Raw genomic sequence first — 21,856 nt, 5'->3', positions numbered from 1 at the left:
GACAGTCTGTGATCATGTTCTCTTCTCTCCACTGACAGTCGAGCTAACTCGAGCCATTTGTTTCCTTTATCCTCTCCATCCCCAAACTTCAGTATCATCTTTCTCTGCTAGTCCTGTTGATGTATCGGTTGATAGTCCACCATGTTATTCACCTGGCATTGCATGTGTGTGTTTCCATTAGAGGTCCTTTAGATCTGGACTGACTCTGTTCCTGCTGATCGACACTGAGCTGTGGGAAAATCTGTCTGTCCAGCTCATGAGTGCTGACAAGTTCTCAGAGACAAAGAGGCAGAATTGCAGCTACAGTGGCGGCATGCAATTTCTACCCTGACTATACAGATGGACATCATCGAGTGAACACACCGTCAGTTACTGAAGTGACACATCTTCAATTAAAGGTCATTGGACTGGAAATATTCTGATCTTAAATCTCCTGTTGCCTTTTGTGAACATGAATCCACACATCAGCCAGTCTTCATTGGCAGGATTTCTCTGAATGGGACTCCAGCAGCAGACACAGACTCAGAGGTGTTCAACAGGATTACCTGTCTCAATGAAGGATTAATAGAGAGAGGATGTGTGCATGTATCTAATGCCTGAATACTTAAACCGAGCAAAAAGCTTTAATCCTGTAATCCTATAATAGTCTCTCATGTCTGATTTGTATTGACTCTTAAAGAAGGAAACAAATATCCAGTCTTTTATTTGCACCATGTGAGAGGAGAGTGTCACTTCAGCACAGTGCTGTGTGCTACAAAACACACCGTGATGATGTCATGTGTGTCTGACTCAGTGTTGTAGTCAAGACCACACTAACCCTGACCAAGACATACAAGAGACCAGATTGAAGAGAGACCAAGACAAGACCAAGACCAAGACCAAGACCAAGACCAAGACCAAGACCAAGACCAAGACCAAGACCAAGGCAGAGTGAGACTGAGACCGAGACAAGACCAAGACCAAGGCAGGGCAAGACTGAGACAAGACCAAGATCAAGACCAAGGCAGAGTGAGACTGAGACCGAGACAAGACCAAGATCAAGGCAGGGCAAGACTGAGACAAGACCAAGGCAGGGCGAGACTGAGACAAGACCAAGATCAAGGCAGGGCGAGACCGAGACAAGACCAAGACCAAGACCAAGACCAAGACCAAGACCAAGGCAGTGCAAGACCAAGACAAGACCGAGACATTAAGGGACCAAGACCGAGACCAAGACCAATACCAAGGCAGGGCGAGACTGAGACAAGACCAAGATCAAGGCAGGGCGAGACCGAGACAAGACCGAGACCAAGACCAATACCAAGGCAGGGCGAGACTGAGACAAGACCAAGACAAGACCAAGACAAGACCGAGACATTAAGGGACCAAGACCAAGCCAAGACCAAGACCAATACCAAGGCAGGGAAAGACCGAGACAAGACCAAGACCAAGGCAGACCAAAACTGAGAGCGAGCTATTTATATTGGATGTGGAGGAATTTATCTTTACCTTTCAATAATACCATCCTAACATGGAATCAGTGTATTTACAGTGATGTATTGGTTTAACAGTCTGCAGCTATCCACACTCAATGGCAGCAGCATAGAAAAGGTCGTTGTTATTTCAACGTGCCATACACACCCTATAGGTGCCCACCTGCCCACATGGGCTTACAAGACTCTGACAAACCGAACAAACAGGAGCAGTTCATGAAAGAAGAAGAACAGATACAATGTGCTGTACAGTACACGTCAAACAGTAACAGGTCAAATATGAACTTAAATCAGTTTGAACACTCTTAGGTGCCGATTGTGACTTCAATAACTCAAACATAAAGAGTCCTCCTGCGCCATTGGCCACAACATAAGCGAGCTGAAACACCTCATGTGTGAATAGATACTACAATCTGTCTTCATCCCACGTAGAAAACAAAACAAAACTGGACTGTCTTAAAATATTTGACAGAAGAAACCAGACATTTCAGAGACTTATACAATAAAAAATATATAAAAATCTCTGTATTTGGCTCGATGAATCATTTACATTCAAGCACAACATTGAAAATCTCACTGATAAACTTAGACAGGAACTTTTTGTACAGAATTAGATCCAATTTTTCTTAAGTCTTGTCCAAGCAGATTTAATGTCAGCTCTAGATTATGGTAACATTATCTATATACAAGTCTCTGCTTCCACCCTCAAATTCACAGACTCGCAGATTCATAACCGAAGACCCCTCTAATATTTATCTTTGTATAATGACATTCACCATTTTATTAAACATCCATGAACCGGACCAAACTCACTCTACTGACTGTCTATTGCATCAAGTCCTGCATGTGCAAACGTTTGATTTGTGCTCTGCTTTGTATCTCAACATCGCTGTAATAGAAGGAAACCTCAACGATGCTGGAGGCTTAAATAAAGGTTTGAAATGAAAATTAAAAGTTTGAATCACGCAGAGCATAAAGCTCAGCTCAGGTTCAAGCAGGAAGAGGATCATTAAGCCTGATTTATTTACTTTCTACCTCTTTTTAACACTTTGTCCATCTCAAATCAAACAGATTCTGCAATGTCACCATCAGCCAATCATCTAACTGCTTTCATTTTAAATATCTCTTCACCCACCTGCTGCTTTTTAAGCTGCAGGGACAGTGTGTTTGATTTTGAAAGACATGACAGGGTGGGAGATGACCCTCTCCTGAGTCAGACTAGGGCCCTTTCCGAATTGTCACAGTTCAGTATGCAGTACGTACTATTCAGTATGGAGTTTCAGTATACTGAACTTTCGTGGTCATTCAGTATGCATTTTTTGGGTCCACCTCAGTATACTGAACATTTCAGTATGGATACTAACATCCGGGTTTCATGCAGTATGGATCGGATGCGTGCTTTCAGGAAATGAATTGTATTTTACCACCCACAATGCTGTGCGAAATTAAACGTAAATCGGCACGTCACGTGCGCCTCCAAATCAAAACAAACGAGCGTGGATTGATTTAATCAATTTTTAATCTAGAATTAAAGTCCTAACTGAAATCACTACTTTTAATTAACAACAGAAAATATAACAAATGTCTGCATTATTATAAAACCTTTCCCCCTCTATTTAAATAATGATTTCACTATTTAAATGTGTCTTTATTGGTTTATTTTATATTCTGTATATTACTGTCTTTCATTTGTACTTTCCTTTATGTACTGTATGTTATATAGTTAATTAATCTGTCTTTTACTTGATTTACATTGTAATATATATATATATTTTTTTTTTTTACCTGACTGTATGCGCATTACTCTTCTTGAATAAAGCTAAACAAAAAAAAAGCGGAAAAAGAAAACGGGTGGATGCGGCCGGTTCGGGAAACGTAAATGACGTCACTTCCATACTGAATGAATGTACTTGGCAATTCGGATACGGCCCAGGACTCAGTATACAGCCATCCAGCAACTTTTAAAAGGCGCACACACTGACATGTGTTTCCAGCACTCTCATAAAACCAAACTAAGAAGCTGATTGGTCACCGTGCTGCTCCTGTCATCACTCCACCATCCATTCACAATTTATCTTAAAGCTGCTGTACTTACAGTCTGCAGAGCTTCATTACTTACTGCTGACATTTAATTACAGAAGTAAACAGAGGAGAATGGATGGAGACTAAATCCTTCTTATCCTGAACATCAACCTCTCCTCTCAATATTGCTAAAGTCATCTCTCCAACTTATTAAAGTTTGCTCCTTCTTTTCTGTTTCCTCCACACTAACATCACTTCAAGCCAGTGTGAGAGCAGCGATTAAATACATCTAATGGATGAAGGATGACTGACCAAGAAATATCCCTTTGCTGGGAAAAAAAAAATAGAATGCTTACAAAAAATGAAATGTGAATTTTCTCTGAATACACTTTCTGTAGGCTACTGCGCACAAACACACTTACACACACCACCGGAAAAGTAGAGTGGAGCTGACAGTAGAACAGCCTCCACATGTTCGTGTGCTGAAGCTGTCAGCTGGACCATCATCCTCTCTGTGTTACACACTGCTACTGAACATAAAGAGTGCTGTCAGATCAGCTCATCACTTTATTCAGAGCAAACAGAGCTCCAGTGGAAACAGCCAACAGCACAAAGTCACCATGAGGAGATCTCTGAGTCATGTCAGTGTTTTCAGGAAGGGAAGTCACTTCACATACCTTCACAACTCGAGTCAGCAGCACAAGAAAACAATCCACGGTAGTTTTCTCATTTCTCTCTCATCTCCAGTGTTTCCTAGTGGAAAACGTCACGACATGAAATGAGGAAAAAAAAAATAATGAAACGATCCCTTGCCTTGAAATCCAAAGAGGAGAGTGACGCCGGGGATCCACACGGTGTGTATCCAGAAGTAAAGCATGGTGTCCCTTTAACAAGGTGGAAAAGCTCCGCGCTCCTCCCGACGAAGCTCCGTCTCCAGCGGGTAATTTCCAGAAGAGAAAGCGCTGAAAGTGAAGCCGAGCGGAGGAAGAAATCCCAGTCTGACCGGAGCTGATGAACACAAGTGCTGCAGACTCTGTCACTGCTCCACCTGCTGCTGCTGCTGCTGCTGCTGCAGGCGGACACTAGCGACCCCTACAGGAACCACAATCCGAATTGGCTCAGAAGTGACAATCGGACCAAATCATTAAATTCTATCCATCTCGAAGACGTATCCACACGTGAGGAAAATCCCTGTAGTATAATTACAGGAATTTGTTCATAAAGTGAACTCATATTTTTGTTTGAATACTTTGAATGAACTCATTGGTAAGACCCTCCTTACATGACTTATCTCCTGTCTACAAACATCTCATGCCAAACAAGTAGATCTCAAGAAATATCAAGAGTGAACAAAGTACAAAACATTAACAAAGTACATTTACTTGAGTACTGTAGGCTACTTGAGTACATTTGTTGATCATCTGTACTTTACTTGAGTATTTTTCCTTGATTCCTCTACATTTCAAGTATACATATATTTTACTTGAGACATGACATTAATATAGAAAAAAGTTGTCTGTGAAGCATCCACTCATGAGACCGTTAGCACAGGTTTCCTGTGTTTGGCGCATTTGTTTACATGGTCACCGGTTTTCCTCACGGTGCATTCAAGTGGTGCCGCACACATTGGAAAAACAAGTTTCTGAGTTGTAAAATGCTTATGAACTCTTGCTGAAGTCGGAACAACAACTCAGGAAAGAATTAGCCACCCAACTTGCCGACTTCACGTCATAATCGCCATCACATGGGGGGCAAAATATGTTTTGTTAATGTTAAGATACTTTTTATTAATTGCACATCAACTTTTTGTTTAAAGATAACTTGTAACAGAGACATTCCACAGATCTTCTTCGTAGCATCAACGCTGTTTTTGTGCTGTTATTGCAATATCTCGACTTTCCAAAATGAAATCAAGTGAACACAATGAAGTCGGAAAAATGACTTCCCAACACGGAAACTTAGACCATCGGAGAAGCACATGAATGCAGCATTCGGAACAGAAGAGGTGAATAATGGTGCCATGAGAAATATCCAGCACAAAGAGGCACAGAGCAAAGGTCAGATATGATCCTGACAACAACACCATCAAAAATATAGATTTTTCATGCACACATGATGTCTATTTGTGTGGTTATCTGCCTTGTTAAGAGCCTTCATAGTGCTCTTTATAACTCCAGGGTTCTTCAAAGCATGAGCCAAATCAGGTAACTCCGTACAGTCATATACCCCTTTCACAGCCAGCAGTTTAAATTACATACACGTGTGTGAATGCATCAAAATCTGTTTAATTGAAGGTTTCATGCAACCAAACTGCATACGTATTCAAAGCTCCTAACAGAGAGCGGTTTGTAATCAGTGGTTTTATGTGGGCAGGTGGCAGAAAATGATTTCACATTAGCAAGCTTTGTTGATGTTTCAGAAATACTAAAACCATGAGTGATAGTTATACTAAATAAGGCACAAAAAAGAGGGAAAAGATGCAGTTTGTTTTAGTCTATGTTGTCAGCTTTTACAGTTACCCTATCACAGAGAAGTCACTCACTACAGGTGGAAACATTCTCCTTATTACTTTCACTTACAGTTATTGTTGTATCTTTATTCAAGTAGACAGCTGAAGAGAGACAGGAAATGTTTGGAGGAGAGAGTGAGGGATGACCCGAGCAAAGGGCCAAGGTTGGATTTGACTATAGCCCCCGCACATGGAGCGCGCAACATAACTTGCTAGGCTATCCGGCATCCCATGAGAGGAACAACTTAATATAATTTCACACTGTGCAGTCCACTCGTGTCTTATCATACTGAACACTGAGTTCAAAGCCCGTGACCTCTAAGTATCTTGAGTCAAAGTTAATTTCCCGCCTACAGAGTTTCCGTCCTGCTGATAAAGTTTGGATGTCAAAGACTCATGTTGGTCAATTCAGGGCTAAGCTGTGAGGGGAATAAATGTGATTTCTTTTCAGAGTGAATATGGAAACGTTTGTGATCAAGATGAGTTATATTTTGAACACTAGACTGTCACACAGTCCTGAGTGTGTTCTTCCTCTCATTCAGCAGCAGAGCACAGAGGTTCAGTGTGGCTGCAGAGCTCTACACCGCTGCTGTCACTGAGTACATATGGACATGGACTTGACTATCTCGTTCATGAGCCTTTACCCGGTTTTGATCACATTCGGGATAAGTTGTCTACATGCACATAAACAAACCTTGTTATTAATATCCCTGTATACAGGATAAAAACTAGTAGTCAGAAATCCCGATGAGGCGTGTACATGCCACACTATCCAATTTTTTTTAAGGGTTCTCTGGGTAGCAAAATCTGGGTAGCAAGGGCCTGACATGTTCTTGGTCTTCCTTTGCCACTTTCATTTCTCTTCTAGTGCCCCAAGACGCTGGCTGAGGGCCAATCAGAGTGATTTCTCAGCGCCAATTTGACATGTTGAATTGGGCAAAAAGCCTACGCCAAGCCTGAGTACTACCAACGGTGCTGTTCACACCACACTGACCAGTACCAGCGACTCTCTCTGACAGACAGCCCTGACAGTCGTCCCAGTAAGTACCTACCTTTAAATTGATGAAGTCACTGTTGCATGTTCCACAATAGCTACAGTTCATGTTACTGTTCGTTGTCAGTCTAATTAATGTGTTTCCCAGCTTGAAATAAAAAGTATGTTCAGACTTGTTATTTTCACTGCTCACATTGTGTACCCACTTTGGGAATGCCTAGTAGTTCTGCACTGCAATCTAGGTCACAACTACCTGTTGGCCCTGCCGTGGTAGTATAGATAAATATATATGTTCAATGCCTGCAGCTCATTTTCTTCAGCTAGAGAGAGACTTAGCCAGGGAAGAATGTTTGCAGAAAAAAGGTCACACTGCACTTGTAGGAACAACTGTTAATACGAGCCATATTGAGTCATTAGGATTCATCCTTTGAGTATCATGACTATTTGCCAAAACTCAGAATTACATCTGCCAGCTCCCATTTCATGGACCAATATGTCAGCTCCATCGCTGCCTGCCTGACTCCTGCCAGTTAAAGTAAGATAAATATTCACTGCTGGCTGTAAAACAAATTGCACCTCCGGGATATTAAAGTTTACCTTGAACCTTGACTGGTGTCAGGATACAGCTCATAAAAGTTCTGTATTGATCTCACTTCTGAACCTGACACCAGATCACACAGCACTCTCTCCACTCTGAGCTGTGACCTGCAGAAGTGCATCATTTACAGTAAAGTTGCAGACACTCTGTGGTTCTTGTTCTCTGGCGTTAATGACTCTTGGAGCTCTAGTTTCCTCTGCTGTTGTCTCTGTCCTGAATAAAGAGCTCCTCTGTCTATTTCTGGTGACTCCATCCCAGTGGTTTCCATCACAATAGACCCCCTAGCTGATTACCTGCGACTCTGTGGAGAACTTTGATTTATGACTGTTTTTCTCTAATTATATAAAGGTTTTCTGCTGCAACTATGAAGCTTGGAGTCGCCTTACAAACGTGTGAAAGCTTCCCTTAAGACTTTGCTGTGATCACAGTTTTTCCTCTGACAGAGAGCTAAATACCTGTCTGGAGAGTAGAGATACACTTTCTGGTTTTAGACCAGTCAAAAGTGTGTTTTTTACTCTGTCCCTGGACCTCAATGCCAACAGAGTTAATCTAGAATACAAAAGCAGATAAATAACAAAGAACACTGTATCTATGTAAATAAAATGACTAACCCAGTTGATGGAAAATCAGCCATTAAGATGAATCCTCTTTCCACTTGACTACCTCCCAATTAAAGTATTTACTTTGCAGTAAACAGAGAGCCCACAGATACGGAGCATAATTAGAGGAAGGAGGAGATGATTGACAGCCACTTGCAAAAACACAACAGGATGTTTTGGGGACGGCTGGTGTTCATTTCAACTGCCTTGAAAATAATCTCACAATTAAGATGAAGATATGTATAAATTAAAAGGAGCTATATGTAACTCAGACACCTAGCATTTGAAATGGGTACTGCAGTCCTGATTTAAAACATTGAAAAGAGCTGGCTCTCCTCCCGCCCCCTCCTCTCTAGAGTCGAGGTGCATGCAGGTTGCCATGACGTGGACATTGAAGCTTCAGTGTTTATCCAGCTCTGCATCGGTCTGTAAACCTTTCTGTGTTCTAACCTCTCTCCGTTTTTCAAAAGCATCTCCAATATTGATCTTAGTTTGAGCACGTTTCTGCTCATGGAGCTTATTAGAAACATGCAGAGGCTTTTTAGGTCGGTACAATCACTTCTATCTGAATCAGTTCTCTTGCCCGCTTCCATCTCTGCAACACCTGTTGACCTGATAACTGCTCTCATATCTGGCAAACCCAGGGGCATCCAAAACGGCTGTGTGGGGGTGCCTTAAAACCGCCTACCTTCTCTGGTCTAAACAAATCCAGAGCATTCAGGAGCAGAATCTAAAGTTAGAAGGAGGACATACTGGCTGCTGCATTGTTGTCTAATGATAAGGTAATTTGCTGATTTAATTCAGTAGTTATCTTACACCTTAGACTTCTAGTTTCTCTGGAGTGTTTACACACATCATGCATGTTAACCTTGATGAAACTGTGGATGCAAAGTTGGTGATGATTTAAACTAGCTTTGGCAAAAAAACAGAGAGCTCAGCTGATCCCCTGAGAATTCTCTGATTGAGTCTCTGTGGACTTGTTAGCTCGTTCACTTCCAGAAATCCTGTCGGAAGAAAAACTCTCCGTATGAAGATCACAGAACATGTGTCACTGTGTTTTTCATGTGTAACTTGCATTCTTTATTTAAATTCATCACAAATCAAATCATGCAGCAAGTTTGCAGTAATTAACGGTCATCTGCAGTTTCATCCACTTAATATGCACTTCACATATTTCCAACTACAGAAAGTTTGATTGCTGATATACTAATTAAGTGAACAGCTAAAAACCAATCATATGTCATCATTTTCTAAGAAGGACAAACTCATAAATCTGCTTGACTGAAGTCATTGATAAACCTGTCTGTATTTGGGCTCAGTAGCTGGAAGGAGGAAATGACTAGAAGTAGGGCCTGACTGATATAGGATTTTCGATACAGATACGAATATTAGGAAGAGAAAATAATATCAGACAACCAACAGATCGTCCGATATCTTTTCTTTGATCTATTTTCAATCTTCAGAGAAGGAAAAGATATATAATGAAGACAAGATGATCACTCGACTGGAAAGTAACTGAGTATGTACGTGCTTCACCGCTCGACACTCTGGAGAGTGATGATGCTTGTTTTAATCCATATAGTGCCCTCTGCTGGTGAAACAGAGCTGCTAGCGCAATACAATGAAACTCAAATGAATGACTGGTGATTATATCTAGTAATATCGGCGCATATACAAAAACACTGTCAAAGTGGATTTTTCATAATATGTCCCCTTTAAATAAAATAAAACAAAAATAGTTAAGGTGGAGAGGGGTGATGCAATAAGCCCATTGCAACATTGGTGTAAAATAATTAGCTGAAATGCCTGACATTAGCAGTTGGTTTTGTCAGTAAAGGATGCAGAGAGAAGGCGCTGGAGATCACCTGCTGATGTCTCATCACAGCAGCAACCCCTGAAAATGAGTTTCATGCTCATTGTATGCCAACTGTTCTCCTAAATTTACATAACTTAATTGTTTCACGCAGATTTTCATGAAGCTGCTGAGGGAAAAGGGGAATAAAGCCTTTATCATGTGTTCTGTGTCACGGGCTCTTTGCCAGCTATTCACTGTTTGGTGAGAATAAATAAACTGAAGAAGAAAATTGTTCCAATTTACACAACTGGCAGGCCGCCCTAATGAGGGGCTTCCTCTGCCACAGCAGGTGTCCTCATCTGACATGTTCTGATAATAATTACTCAACACCTCAGGGAGATTTCCACTGATATTCCAGATAATCTCGCTATCAGGATTCATTTACAGTGTCAGTGGTTAACAGGGCTGAACAGCACACAGAGGACCAGAGTACTGTGGAGTCATCTTCACTGATCCATCCTGTCCGTCTCATCCACATCCTGTAAGTCCTTCTGCTTGTCAATAACTCCACCGACATCAATAATTGAACCTCCTCTCTGAGAAACAGGGCAAAGCTTCAGTGAGGCCGAGGGTTTGTTATGCTGCAACGTTGATGTTCACTGAATACACAACTTGTGTAAAACGTAGTGCTCAGTGAATCTGAAATGCTGTGTAGCTGCTGCTTTTTAACACGGGAACAAGTTTCTGTGATGGTGGAACTGGTTTACCTACTTGAAAAAATAAGAAAATCGTGGCCTCACAGATGGACATACAGAAGATATTTTTCAACCCAGCCTGCAGCTTAACACAGCAGCATACGTGTGACAATATGACATGTGATGTGTTGAGCTGGCTTGGTAGTAAGACTCATAAAACATTGCAACATCTTCAAACAGCCTCTCATGTTAAGTTCTGCATCCGCTGTACTTGTATAAAGTCGTGGCTGACTGTCAGCTCACCTGAGACTTCACACTGACAGAGCATTCACAATGTCAATAGAAAACTCCCAAAGATGGAGGTTGAAGTCAAATCTATGTGTATTTCATATGTCTCACATAAAAAAACAAACACGGGTTCAAACGCTTACTTTCTATCTCACACACATTCAGCATCTCCACGGAACACCAAGTCTACGAGCAGCTAAATCATAAAAAATAAAAAAAATCCATGTTAGCTGGAGATATTTCCTGCCAATGCTTCTTTCAGGGTAAAACAGATTAAACAGGATGTCTGTTGTCGCCACGGTGATTTGGTATGTTGTCTGTCAGTTTGAGTGTGTGCAATCGTTAGTCCTAAATTTCAAACATCACAGAAATTAAAACCGACCCGTCGGGAGAAGCTGCTCGGGTTGTGATCAGCTGCCGAGCCTCGATCCGGCCCAACCTGACTTCACAATGTAAGTTGTGCGGAAACTGAAATGGTACAGTGTACTTACTCCCTGTGTAAGTGTGTAGATGAGATTGTATTTGTTTTAAACCATTTAGAAAAAGAGTTGTGCCTTTTTTTATTCCTAAATTAATCTTTAATTAATAGTATATCATAATTAAACATGGAGTATTCGGTAAACGAACAAAGGGGGGAGAGCTGTAGTTGCCTTGAAATGATCTCTTATTTTCCAGAAAATACAAAACGAAATGATTTATAACATTTCTCCAACACACACTCTTTTTGAAGGTCAGTGTGTGTGTGTGTGTGTGTGTGTGTGTGTGTGTGTGTGTGTGTGGGTGGAGTGGACACAAAGAGAGCTGAGGTCCAAACACTGACAGGACACTAGAGAGCAGCTCCAGACCTCCGGCTCTGACAGAGGACAAGCTGAGAGGAAGGACAGCTGTCTGGTTTTTGTATCAGGTAAAGGTGAATAGACAGATATGAGAGGACAGGAACAAGGATTGGACACTGAGGGAATACATATAATCTCTGGTTTGAAACCACAAACACTGAGGTCAACTTCTGCTCATACAGTGGTAGTCTTTGCTCTCTTGACACTCTAACCTGTCCCTGCAGCTCTGTCCTCCTTCAACAATGAGTCACACACAGAGCTGTGGAAGTGCCTTGTAACCTCACAGACATCCCGCCAGTACAGGATGTCTGCATGCAGCAAACAGGACCCAGTTCAGCAGACCAGCAGATCTGTCCTACTGCCCAAAGGCCGCAGCCACACCTGGGAGCTCCAGCCTATTTCCACATCCAGTGCTACAAATGTTCCCAGCAAGAGGTTTGAGGCAGGGTTTGTATCTGACATCTGTTAGTCAGCTGTGATGCTCCCAGTTCCACCAGACACACATAGCACGCATCTCACAGGAAATACACCCACATGAACCCTCAAAGAGAACAGATCCTGTTTTATGTAATACTGCTGCTGGCTTCGAGCAAACACATGTAGCTCTCTCAGAGGTCCAAGCTGCTCATAGTCAGAGAATATTGCGAAAAAATCTGGGAATACAATTTCATACTAAGAAATTTCTTCACCAATAAAGTAAAGGTGTGTTAGGACACACATATATAACAATTTCAAATCAACTCCCGTGGATAATCCTTGACAGTTGTTCAAAGTTTGGGTAAGCAAACTTCAACCTTATTGGTGATGAACTGGAAATGTTGACCTCTGGGGTCAAACTATGGTTTTTCAGGATTCTGAATCACTTGCATTCATTTGTTTTGCAACAAATCCAATCCTTGGTGGAAAAAAGACCACGTCCACTTTTCCCAGCTCATCGTAAACCCTTTCTCTGTGAAAATAAATATTGCTGGGTGCATGTAAACTGTAAGGTGGTTTAGTTGTTTTTATTATTAATAAAGTCAGGGCTAGCTCTAGCAATTTCTGTGCCCTGGGATAGTTTATGATTTGATGGCTGATTTAGGATTAGCGCCGACAATCCTATGAAAAAACTTACAATGTCCATCATCATATTTCATGTTACTTCAGGCTCTAACATCTTACCATCATTACTGTTTTGGAACAATCTGAAGACAGTGAGTTGATTTTCCACCCAAAGGAACTGAATAACTCTATATCTCTTTTCTTCTCCTGTTGTCATGTAGTGAGTGAGTGGTAAAGCGAGCCAGAGAGAGAGAGAGATGGAGAGAGGCGCTGAATCGAGCAGAGCTGAGGGAGAGGAGCAGTGAAGTTGACAATCTGGTAGTTGGTTTACATTCAAACTACTCAGGGCTCTCACCGGCACTCCCTAAAGCCTGCAGAATATCTAATCAGAATAATTTGGATACAAAAAGCTCTTAGTAAGAAAAAATACAAGACTGGCAACAAATCGCACAACAGGGAAGTATAGCTGGCATTCAGCAAATCACAGCAGAAGTAGCTCTGTGGATCATGAACGAGCGCAGTGGCGGCCTTCTCTGCCTTGCGGCCATTAATGTGATGATTGAACTGCATTACTATCTCACACAGAAGTATACTCCATCTCAAATGGCAAAAAGCATTTCAAGGAAAGAGATAAGTGGGCAAAAGCTGAGGAGAAAATCTGTGTTTTAATCTTTCTGTTAAATGAAGTCCACACTAGGACACATCGGAGGTCGTCAGGCAAACTGCTACAAAGGACACAGCATTTACTCTAAGAGACACTTTGTACCTGAATGCCCCATTTTAAGGCTGTTGACTATCTGAACCACATCCAAAGACTACGACCAAAAACAACCCAATAATCTCTCACACTATGAATAGCAACTTGAAGAAAGAGGCGTCATCTCCGCTCCTTTTAAGATCTAATTCAACATGCAACAACCAAAACTTATTCAATTCAAAATACTAGATAGACTCTCCTGGGTGCTGGTAAATCTGTATCAGGCAGGGATGAGTCACAGGAACCTTTGTTGGCGATGTAAACTGGAAGCAGGTCACATTATTCATGTTTCTCACCAGTCTGAGGTCAACCACCTACTGGCAGAAGGTTATGAAAAATATTTGAGACAGCCTGGGAAAATATCTTTTTTCCTACACTCACCACACCATTGATAGAGTAGATGATAAAAGTGCACATTGGCTTAAGGCAGCCCTCACTACAGCAAAGAGGGTCTTATCTGAGGGTCACTGGACCAGGCAGAACAACCCTACATAGTCTGAGTGGTTTATAGACTTATGAGAAACGGCCTCCTACGAACAGCTGTTTAACAAATATGTCATGGTTTGGACTTTCTATGTTTACTTTTTGGTTAAGTTCTTGTTAGTGTTCTTGTGCCTTGTGGCCTTTTTGTTTATTCCCCTTGGAGCAGAGGCGGGAGCTGTGGTCATGATGTCATAGCTGCAGCACATCTAACCTTATTAGGAGCAGCTTATCAGTTCACCTGTGTGTCCTGCAAGCTGCCAGTTAGTCACAGCTTCACCAGCGGTACTACGGCTCAAACTTCTCCATTTCATGCGTTATTCAACGATCTTCTGTGCTTTTTTCTGTCAAGACCCTAACTTTTGCTCACCTCCTTTTTTTGTCCTCCAGTGCCTCCTCCTGCCATCCTCAGCACCAATCCACACCCTCCAGCCAACTGCTCCTTCTTCACCTGTTCTCAATAAATACCTCTTCTACCATCTGCCTTGTCTGACTTTCACTCCTGTGTCCAACTTCTTCTAGCTATTGAAACTTTAAAACACTTGCAGCTTCTTCATGTCCTACAGTTGGACCGTCATTTAGATAATGTCACTCTTTCTCAGATGGGTGGCAGGGAGCCCTGCTGCCCCTCTGGAGAATATTGATCTCCAGAAAAATTACAAGTAATAAAACAGCTCAAGAGCAGAATTATCTGAGGAGTAAAATGAAACAGAGTGTCCTATAAGGAAAGTCAAAAAGTCCAACACATTAAACATGACAGCAAACCTCTAGTTTCTTTCCTTACATCGACAACAGCTGTCTTTGATTCACATTATTGATAGTTTTAATGCCATTATGGGTTTGTAAATGCATAACTTGTATTTTCACTCATTACATTATTCTTTTCTCATACTGGACCACCAATATTCAATGATTGGTAATGGCTTATGTGGATCTGAATGGTACAAATAAATAAATAAAATTCCATCCATCCTGCAGTTTCTGTGTTAACACTGCAGCTGTACTAATACACAAAGAGTTGTGCAGTCACGGTAAGTCTGTGATGAAGTCCAGAGGCCTTGGTGGAATAAAAAGTGTGAATGTTCATTTAGCAGCGCTGAATAAATGAAATCCAACACAGGCCTGGAGGGTGGCAGCATTAAAAAAAAGAAGAGTATATGCATGCAAAGAGAATGCATTTATTCAAAAATAGTACTGAAGAGGCTGTGGAAAGAACTGAGAGTCATTTGTGATGCTGTCCATTAAACAGAGTATAACAAGCAGCCTTCAAAGCTGGAGGCATTTTTTACATAAGTTAAATATTGAAAGTCGTTCGTTTAAAGAAAGGTTTTTACAAATGGGTCATTAATGTAACATAAAGTTAATTAATCCCATTTTTCTTCATGTTGGATTTCCATTATTTTGCATTTCAAAACTGTTGTTGCTTGAATTTTAATTTGTATTTTTGTCTGTCTTTAGCTAAGGGGACTTTTTGGATATTTCTAGGTGGGTTCTAGAAGGTTATGACTTTAACTTAACCACAGAAAAGCAGCAGAGAGAATGACTCCCATGATTCCCCGCTCTCCACAGTGCCAGGTTGTCGTTAAACCTCCATCACTCCCTGTGTCAGTCTTGTCTCTCTCCTTTGGGACACATTATGTCTCTTTGCCCCCCTCACTGTTCCCGTCCTGACCTCTGCTGCTGTGACAGGCTGCTCCTTGTCCTTTGCCATGACTAGAGGCTGTTGATGTCAGCCAGCCGGAGCAGTGGTGCTGATCATTATGCCAGGAAGCTGAGTAACATTTGGCAACGTGTCAGAGTGCGGTTGTGTACGTGTGAAGGTGTGTAACCATGACAGTGATGAACTAAACAGATCATTCCCCTTAGACTCACATGTTAAGGAAGCTGTATAACACACTTTTACACAGCTATGAGATTTTTGGGGGGGAAATATTTTGTGCAGCACACATCACACACCTTGCACAGCTCTCTCATGCATACAGGCAAAAAAAAAAAAAAAAAACGCACAAATAAAGGAATATACCAGATTTTCCCTCAGTCTTGTTTTTTTGCCACCTTCTTCTGTTTCCATGGACAAGGGTGACCTTCTGGTGTCCAGGAAAAGGAGCCAACATTAAGAGGCAGCAGATGGTTCACAGTGAGACTCCTGTCCTTTTCATTCTGCACAGTGGCTAAAACACACACTCGCACACAACCTCACAAAAGCACGCTGTTGTCACAATACCCAGCTTGACACTATAAGCAGCCCAACAGGAAACACACAGTTTAGCCCAGAAGTTTGTTTTTTATTAGCGTGGAGAGGAAGCATTGTTTTTATCTTGTGTCTTCCAGGCGGGGTATACCTACAAGAAAATGACTGTTTTCTGAATTCAACAGCCAAACATATACGACTCTCAGTCTGTGCTCGTACTGAAGCTCTACCCCTCACATTCAGAGTCGCGTATTGTCAGGGAAACAGATCTTATGGCTGAGTTATGTGGAGGAATCTGGATACATGCTGCCGAAGGTTACTTAAGCCTCAGTGAAGAGAGTCTTATCCCTTTCACAGCTCCCTCCTTCATTCAGAGAGCTCACTGATATGATACAAATGGTAAATACAAACCATTTCGCTTCCCTTTTGATACGTTTGGTTTTTATCATGAAAGGCAAAAACAGTACGAGAATAAAAACAAGTTTAATCTTTGCTCAAGTTTTGTCCTTCCTGCTGTTGGTAAGAATGAAAGGAAGGATTGGAAAAATCAATATTTGTGTCACAACAAAGAGCTCTGAGCAGACAAATAAAGCAGCTCTCATCCGATCCTCGTTCACCTTCAAATGTCAGCTTTGTGTCTCTGTGTATGTGTGCGCTTCTTCTTGATCCAAATGATTTACTCCTGCAAGTCTGCGTTCCACAATATGAAATCCAAACAAGAGCATGTGCTATAATTTGAGTCTCACAACCTCAGAACATACAATGTGGAAAAAGCATGTGATTGGACTGCTGGCTTTTTTTTTTCTTTCTCTCCTAGTCTCCCTCCTGCTGTGTCTCTCTTTAATCCCACATCACACTGAGGCCTCTCTTCACACTGTGGTCAAACCTAAAAACAACCAGCATGACCCCCATCATCACGCCAGCAGAGCCTTTCCACATCTGTCTCCCAGCATCCACATATGATGTAGGCGTGTGTTTGTGTGTGTGTGTGAGAGAGAGAGAGAGAGAGAGGGAGCAAGAGAGCGAGAGAGCGAGAGAGAGAGAAGGAGAGAAAAGTGCTTGTTGTTTATGTTCTCAGTTTGAGTCTAATTAAAGTTTAATTCAGTGTCGAGGACTACAGTGGGATTCAAGGGCTAAACACGAAACACATTATTCACAAACACTCTGAGAAACTTACAACAGAAAACATGCAGTTTCAACTTAACTTAAAAAGACATGTTTGTTGGTCTTTAGTTTGTTTTTTTTTCACAAGAAACACAAGATCTTTTCAATAAAACTATTAGTACTATTTAAATTCTTTGTATCATGCTGAATTATTTCCACTGATTTGATGTATTTCTTGCAATTTAAGCAATTCAGTTAGTTCATTACATTCAGTATCTTCTCTGCACTTGCTGTATGGAGACTCTTAGGGCTTTCACACTTGCAGAAAACCCCTGAAAAACTACAGGAGGAGCTGTATGTGTGAACGCAAACAGCCACGTTTTTCACTCGGACTTCACCCGGAATTTTTCCAGCCAGACCCCTTGTGTTTTTCTGCGGCAAGTCTGATGTGGGAACACTGCAGGATATTCACGGGATAATTCAGCTCGAGCCAATAGGAGGAGGGAGTGACGATTATACTGTGACTGCTGCACTGTGAGTGTCTGCACACGACCACTACGATTCTACGACTGCATTATGTTTTCTGTTCTCCAAGATGTTCTTCTCACAGACAACGAAAATATTTTAGAGCTGGAGAAAGTTGCTCACTGGAGATATCATTACTTTAAAGGAAATAGAGAAAAGAGAAACAGGCAGTATTTTTTTTCTGCAGTGTGCCACTCTTCAGTGCTGCTTGTCTGTAGGACAGTGGGCCCAGTCCTGAATAAAATGAGGAGCGGTGGTAACATATGACTCAGAATCTGTAATAACAGACACTTTGTCGACATGTTGCAAAGCCCTCTCTCTGCGCCCTCCTAATGCTCATGAATCTTTTCTGCTCTCATCGCTGGTGTTTGCTGCGACAGTGGCTTGTACTCGGGGCTCGACGAACGCCATCAGCCTTTGTGGTGATGTAACATTCATGAGGACGATGGGAAAGATTGATGCTTCCATCTGAGTCCATTATGAACTGAGGAAGCAAACTGCTCAGCAGTTAAGCCTGCAGGGAGCTGAAATGACATCGGCTGAAAATAAACAGCTTTTTCCCTCCTCAAGTCTAATATGAGATTATTGAGCTGCTTTGAATATGAATCATATTATCTGTGAGTGCTGGAAGACATATTCAGACAAAGGCAACAACGTTTCACCACAACCCAGTCTTCAAACAGAATTCTAAAAATATGATCAAAGATAAACATTGAAGAAAAGCAAACTATTTCAAACAGTGATATGATATACTTCCTTACCAGAAGGTCGTGGGTTTGGTCCTCAGCTCATGCAGCTACATGTCAGATGTGTCCTTGGGCAAGACACTTAACCTCCTAACTGAAATAGCAACATCAGTCAACTTGAGGTTTTCTTGTTTTTATTACTCATCAGCAGGAAATTAAAATATCAGAGCTATCAACACACCTTAACATGAGTCTGATAAAAACAATACGTCTTGATAACTTGATTCAGTTAGACATAAAAAAGAGTTCTGTATGTAGCAATTTGCACCAGCCAGAGCATTAGATGTGCCCCCCCCCCCAGTCCTTCCCAGATATATTGATATCTACTAAGATTAGCTTATGCTTTACTAAGCTTTATGTCACTTCCTGTTTATCTCCTTTGTCTCTCCAATCCATGTATTTTTTCAAACAAGCAGCTTGAGGGCTGTGACATGACAGAAATTACATTATGAAATCTTCCTCACTGTTTGTTTGTGCTCACATCACTGCTGTCTTTTCTTTAAAACCGCCTCAACAGAGAGTGAATAATAACTTAATGTCAGAAACCAAAATGTCAGCCCCTGAGGAAAACACCTGTGCCTTGCGTCTGTGCACTGCCCATTAGCACCTGTGTGTCTGATCAGACTTAACGCTGTTTGTTAGCACTTATTGACATGGTTTCCTCCTTGCTTGTTTTTCTGATGTACGTCGCTTTGGACAAAAAGCATCTTCGACATGAATTGTAGAATTTAACATGTTTTTGTGAAGTTTGCGAGACAGGATGCCAAATAAAATAAATCAAAAAGCTGTGTCTTAAAAAGTTCCTGTGATCATGTTCAACCAGGCCTGTAGGTGAACTTTATTCTCCAGTTGATTTTGTATTTGTGCACATTGCTGTCTCAGATCACGGAGCAAATGTCATTTGGTTTCAGTTAATGTCAGCTGACACTCTCAGAGGCCGGTCTGAGCTCTCTGCTGTTCTATTAATATTAATGTCTGATCAAAAGGTTAACTCAGTTCAGTATGTCAGCTTCTTGAGCTATTCCACTCGTACATTAGAGATTCAGTATTGTTACAATTCACCTGCGTCTCAGCTTGATCCATCTCTTGTCTATTCACCTATCTGACTTTTCTCATAACTGGGGGGTTTGTAGACACATATTAGTATTACAAAAACAAGTGTTTTTCACAATAAATTAGAAAGGCTGCCGCCAGGGTTGACCTATTTCACCCTTATTATTCACACTTGCAACTGAACCTGAACTTTTTGTTATCAATAATAACGTTGACTGTAACACTGCAGGTATAACACAGTGTTTAAAATACTGACATCTGGACAACAGAACACATCAAGTACTTAACTGTAACTGTACATGAGACATGATTTTCTGGTGAGTGGAGCAGATACATAATCACATTCATGACAGTGTTAATGGGGTGTTATTTTTTGATTGGAGAAGTTGATGGGTCTACCACATCATACCACTCCAACAGAGCAGTAAGAACATCTCATTAGTGCTTTGGGATAGTGTGTTCATTAAGGGGGATGTGATGAGATTAAGGATCACAGGTAAAACACAATCAGTCTCAACCTGCTTTCTCTCTTTGAGGACCGAAGAAGCGAATGAATCCCTGATTAAGATGATTGAGTTTCAGTTGTTCCGAACAATTGTATCGATCCCACAGAAAAAGGAAAACCCTCATATCCTGGTGAACAGTAAAACTCCAAGGCTGAAGAGCAGCAGAGCAACATACAGGAGCCTTAGAGAAGTCTTTAACCAAGCAGAGAGCAGGAATCAAATCAGTTTCATCAAATCCTTTTACAAGCATCTTGTTTCTTATTCTCATCCATCCTATCAATTCACACAAAAGCTGCTGACTCTGCTGACTCAGCAGATAAAACAGATGATTCAGCTAAAAAACAACAACAAAGCCAATAACAACCTAAACTCAAACTGAAATGTCTGGCCCCTCTCTGCTCTCAGATGATCTGACCTGACCTCAGAGTTTCTCTCGTAAGTCACAGCTCAGCATTTCTTATGTTGTTTTTCAGAGAAATTATTCCAAGGTAAGCTAAAAACAAAAAAGAAGATTAACCTTAAAATTAGACTGAATGAATTCAACAAACAAATGTTTAACCTTCTATAAGTCACAGATTCATTCTGATACCTGTGACCTACAAATACAAAATACATGTAAAGGAGTAATTTGTAACTCTGACACCTAGTGTTTTAAATAGGTACTGCAGTCCAAATTTAGAACAGTGAAGAAAGCTGTCAGCGCCCTGCCCCCTCCTCCCCTCCCCCTTCCATCGCTGCAACACCTGTAGGTTTGACCTGATAACTGCTCTCATATCTGGCAAACTGAGGGGCATCCAAAACGGCCGTGTGGGGGTGTCTTAAAACCGCCTACCTCCTCTGGTCCAAACAAATCCAGAGCATGCAGGACCAGAATCTAAAGTTAGAAGGAGGCTGCTGCATTGTTGTCAGAGAAGCCAGAACTTCAACATAGCATGTTTCCTTCATGTCTGATCATATAGCAACGTCACTTTAGAATTTCATTCAGTAGATATCTTACAGATTGGTCCTTTAAGAATAATATAAGAACTCCAGGTCGGGAAACAATAAGTTAAGTTACAAGAGGTATAAAGTTTTTACAGTATTGACATTAAAGCAGTGTGCACTGCACACAGGTGAGGAGGATGGCAACATTTACATGATTAAGTGAGTGACCATACAGTGTGGATAAATAATGTTATTTACAGTCACAGTGTGAGTTTTTGTTATTCCACAGTGATAGTTCTGACACTCTGTGACTGTATAGCACTCATCAGAGTCACGAATAAGAACAGTCAAGTACACGTTCAGACATGGGAAAGGTGGAGGTGAGCTAGTTTCAATCCAACGCTTCAACATTAAAGCTCAAAGTGTCAAAGTGTGGATCCAGTCTGACTCAGACAGAATGATGAAACATGTCTGAAGTGGAGAACAGAAATCTCTGAGGGACTCAACAGAGAGATAGTGTGTATGTGTGTGTTCTTGTGTGTCTTCGTGTGTGCGTGTATGTGTGTGTGTGTGTGCGTCACACTTGCTATTCAGCTGATTCTACTACATGGAAATTCCAAACTCTCGGGAAAGAGGATGCTGGAGGTGGAAAACTGTAGATATATAGAATATTTTTGTTGTCAGTGTTCTTGATCATTTGTTTTCCTTTCTAACTCCCCAT

At 41.3% G+C, this 21,856-nt stretch overlaps 1 protein-coding gene across 1 annotated transcript in view; it reads right to left on the bottom strand.

Annotated features, from left to right (window-relative positions):
* The window catches only part of lsamp (limbic system associated membrane protein), a 348,374-nt gene extending 343,830 nt beyond the window's left edge, over window positions 1-4,544 (bottom strand). Inside the window, exon 1 of the mRNA XM_020652065.2 lies at window positions 4,308-4,544. Within this exon, the coding sequence (XP_020507721.2) occupies window positions 4,308-4,371 (64 nt within the window). The 5' untranslated portion in view covers window positions 4,372-4,544. The remainder of the gene's footprint in view (window positions 1-4,307) is intronic.
* Between the last annotated feature and the right edge of the window lie 17,312 nt (window positions 4,545-21,856).

The sequence above is a fragment of the Labrus bergylta genome, chromosome 11 (genome assembly GCF_963930695.1).
Source record: "Labrus bergylta chromosome 11, fLabBer1.1, whole genome shotgun sequence".
Taxonomy (NCBI): domain Eukaryota; kingdom Metazoa; phylum Chordata; class Actinopteri; order Labriformes; family Labridae; genus Labrus; species Labrus bergylta.
Note: the sequence above shows the minus strand (reverse complement) of the source record. Positions and strands in the feature narration are given on the sequence as shown.